Source organism: Sinocyclocheilus rhinocerous, unplaced genomic scaffold, assembly GCF_001515625.1.
Source record: "Sinocyclocheilus rhinocerous isolate Xijiao unplaced genomic scaffold, SAMN03320098_v1.1 scaffold1967, whole genome shotgun sequence".
Classification (NCBI taxonomy): Eukaryota; Metazoa; Chordata; class Actinopteri; order Cypriniformes; family Cyprinidae; genus Sinocyclocheilus; species Sinocyclocheilus rhinocerous.
This window is the reverse complement of record NW_015626474.1, coordinates 87,990-91,868: the sequence shown is the minus strand read 5'-3', so window position 1 is coordinate 91,868 and position 3,879 is coordinate 87,990. Positions and strand designations below refer to the sequence as shown.

At 33.7% G+C, this 3,879-nt stretch overlaps 2 protein-coding genes across 2 annotated transcripts in view; one reads left to right on the top strand and one right to left on the bottom strand.

Annotated features, from left to right (window-relative positions):
* The window catches only part of LOC107715782 (fun14 domain containing 2), a 3,466-nt gene extending 2,222 nt beyond the window's left edge, over positions 1-1,244 (top strand). The window contains exon 5 of the mRNA XM_016521978.1: positions 954-1,244. Coding sequence (XP_016377464.1) covers positions 954-1,031 — 78 coding nt within the window. The 3' untranslated portion in view covers positions 1,032-1,244. The remainder of the gene's footprint in view (positions 1-953) is intronic.
* A 28-nt stretch (positions 1,245-1,272) lies between these two features.
* Positions 1,273-2,695, bottom strand: cmc4 (C-x(9)-C motif containing 4 homolog (S. cerevisiae)). Its single transcript, XM_016521987.1, has 3 exons — positions 2,344-2,695; positions 2,186-2,269; positions 1,273-2,079 (listed from the first exon to the last, which is right to left on the bottom strand). The coding sequence occupies exons 2-3, from the start codon at positions 2,241-2,243 to the stop codon at positions 1,937-1,939; spliced, it is 201 nt and encodes a 66-aa protein (XP_016377473.1). The 5' UTR covers positions 2,244-2,269; positions 2,344-2,695; the 3' UTR covers positions 1,273-1,936.
* Positions 2,696-3,879: the final 1,184 nt, after the last annotated feature.

Below are 3,879 nucleotides of genomic sequence, written 5' to 3'. Positions count from 1 at the left end.
ACAATATTTATGTTAAAAATTCAAACAACATGCTTATTCTGACGTGTACATATTAAAATATATAAAGGATAAGGGAGCGTATTACATTTGATGTGTTTTAAATGAGTAAAAAATTCTTACTGACAAATGGGCAAAACCTAGGATAGTGGCAAATTTTAAAAATGCCAAATTACAACTAATTAGTATTTGGGGCGACAGTAATTAGTCTTTTAATATGTCATAAATAGATTTTTGTTGTAAATATGCCTGACAAGATTGTTACACTAAATGACATTTAATGGGTCTCTTCTGTAAATCAGGGAAAAATGTATGATATTTATTTTTTGCTCAGAAAAACAAAAACAAAATTGCAATTAAATTAAATGGAAAATTTAAAAAAAAAAAATTGGGGAAAAACAACAATTTAAAGCAGTATTACACTTATTGTTTTTATGCTTAAACTCTTTTTCGTCTTTGACCCATATGCATTTATGTAATTGTAATATTCTGTTTCCTCGTGCTCAAAACACACACTCATTGTATCTCAGATAGGGTATACCACACTTATGGCATATCATGCATATGGCATATCATGGCCAGTAGATAGTTATCATACTGTGTACATTTGCTTATTTATAGTATTGAGAAAAAAAAAAAAGCAACCGAATGGAGAATATAGTATGTGAATTTTTTTCCCCTCGACTGCCAGTCAGACTCTCAACTTGCACCACACACATACACATCAGAGAGAAGTGAGGCTGATGAGAGGTAACTTTTCTTTTCTGTCCGGTTTAAGTTCACCAAATTCAAATTTTGGGGCAGAGTGAAAGCTTGCGTTTCCTGTCTCCTGGATTCTCATGTGTATGAATGGAAATCACTGGAATGAAAAGTGTGCTGTTGCCTATTGTCATTGATTTTAAACAGAGGCCGTGCCGTTGTGTTGAATTCATTAAATGTTCTCTCTCTCCACGCAGGTGCAAGTATTTGTCAAGAAAAACATTGTTCTCACAGGAGGCTTTGCTGGTGGATTTCTGCTTGGTCTGGCTTCATAGGATCTCTCATTGTAACGTCTTATACTCCGAGGATGTCATCTAACATCAGATTACAGCTTTTGTGTGATATTGCAGCTTGTATTTAACTCAGCACTCCTTTTTTTTTAGATCAAGATTTGATTCTTAGGATGTGTTCATATATATAGAAAACATATATCGATGCTAGAATGTATGGTTTCAGTTTTTGGATTGTACATTGTTTTTAGTTTGTACTTAAAGCCCCTGTTACATTTTTGTTTATTTGAACATTTTGCTATATTATTTTGGCACAAACTATTTTTGACACAAGACTTGAAAAGAGAGATTATTTAAACATGCAAATAGTTGAAACATTTGAAATTGGCCCTTTAAAACCCCATATCTAATGTCATGCTGACTAAGCTAAGTGCATTTAAAACTCGATGCTCAAAGCTATTTCTGTAATAACTCTGGACATTACTTCAAAGACCAAGGGGTCAATAAAAGTTATCCGATAATGACAGAAATGTTCAAAGTAAATCCGGTTTTAAACAATTCTGGTTTGCCTTTTTGTCTCATCTTTGTTTTGATTGTTGTATTGATATTTATACAATACATCTAATCTATTTCCCTAAATTACAGCTAATGCTCAGCACATCATAATAGGATATTCCAGTTTCTTTTCTCATTTTGTAATCTGCATTTCATATGGCTGTCCCTACAAGGCCTTTGTGTTTTGAACATACAAAAAAAGCAGGTCACTATGATGGACACTAGATGTTGAATGCATAATATTCTCACTATAAACTGTTGAATAAATGGTGACAGCCAGAGACAGCTTGATTTAATGAAAGTTACAAGAGACGATGAATATGTATTCCACATGTCCTTGAAAGTCTCCTCTGATCTCTTGCAGTAAATATACATGTGTACTGTATAGCTTTCTATTAAAGGGTTGTGTTTGTGTCTGTAGATTTGTGCTCCTTGGTAAATCCAGAGCAGCAGACAGAGTTTTCTCCTGCGTGGACTTCACAACACTTCCTCATGGCTTGAATCACATCCTCACAAAGACTTTCGATGTATTTGTTGGCTGTTAAAAAATACAAAAGTCATTAAACGGTTAAACTGCTTCAAATAAACAGCCTGCAATCTTAATGGAAAGCAAGGTTAGCCTAACATTGAGACCATTAAGCTACCTTGTAAACATTTCTGTATGGCACAAGCCTGTTTTTGACAGGGATCTTTCCGTGGCATCTTATTTTAAGATACGTACGACCAAGCTGCAGTTTGGAGGAATAATTCCAGTCAAATCTGTCACTTTTTGTAAACACATGAACAGCGACGTCTCCGTCACCGACTGTGCAACTCTAAACTTCTTCCGGTTAGAAAACACCCCATCTTTTAATCTTCAACATGCTTGCAATTAAACATTCGTTTTAGTTCTGAGGTGATCTGTTTTTTAGACTTGACTGCGAAAAAAAAAATGCTGTTTTACAAGAGAAGCCACGGACCGTTTGGATTCAGGAGGGAGACCATCTCCGGTCACGTGATGTCAAGTCGTGGTCTCGATTTATGTTGAGGGAACGACACAGTCCTTTTTTTGTGGCTTTTTAAGCTTGTATGCTTTATTATCAGCGAATGCTACATATGAATATTGAACATACAACTGCAGGACGTTTCACATTCAGTACAATAATGGTTATGTATCTAGTGTTAGAGATGCGCTACTGCATCATGAACCATGAACTATCGCATAGCATGTAAAATGAACAAACGTTATCGGTCATACTATACTAACAAACTTTAAGAATACACAAATAAAGGGGAAAATACAAAAAGAAAGTAAATTAGGGAATACATGTAGCCTATACTGGATGATATTGAAAAAGAAGAAGAAGAAGAAGAAGAAAAAAACACTTCTGTACCAGTGTTTCAGAATATGCCTACACAAGATTCAGGATGAGTTTTATACATTTTTAGGAACTGGTTTGTTGCATACATTACGTGTATAATTTTTAAAGTATTTCACTAGCTGTATTTGTTATTATAAATCGAAATCAATTCCTAATTTAAATTCTCAAAATGGTTATTCCATTAGTGTTTACTAGTGTGAGGACAGTGAGTCAAATTTGATCCAGTGACATTCAGTAACTGTTGATTATGTAAGTCTGGACAAAAATATTTCAAACCAGGAAGACTGTGGGCGAGTAGCGTCATTGCTGTTTTCAGGTTTATTAATGTTTGTTTATATAATGCAGGGTTTCCCAAACATTTCTGTCAGTCAGACCCATTTGACATGAAATATTTACTTGAAATGTCTCTGAGGAAGTTAACAGTTCAATAATTTAACCACACATTCACACGTTTACAGTTCGATGTCGCTTAATGGTCACATGTGAAGTTCAAATGTTCAAGTGTTTACATTTATTTGACATTTTATGATATAATTAATTATTAGTTGTTTTTATCAACCCACAAACCCACAGCAGTTCTTACATTAAGCCCAGTTTGGAAAACCTTGGTGTAATGTAATGTTCAACGCAATTTGTGATGTTGATATAAAAAACTGGAATGTATTTTCTTTCTCTTTGCTTTTTATATCGAAATGGCATGTTTAATGGTAAGTTTAAAATAAGTTACATAAAAAGTCATCTAAAAAGTAGTCAGATTCCATTAGCCTACCTAAAATGAGTTACCATTAGATTACTAACTACAGTTTTCATCATGTAATCTGTATAACGGACTACAATTTGTATGTAAGTAATCTACCCAGCTCTGTCTGTATTGTAAAAAGTGCTATGCAAATAAAGCTGACTTGATTTTCTTAATATATCAGAATGGAATTTTAAATATTAATAAATTAATTATCTGAAAGACCTATCTGTAATTG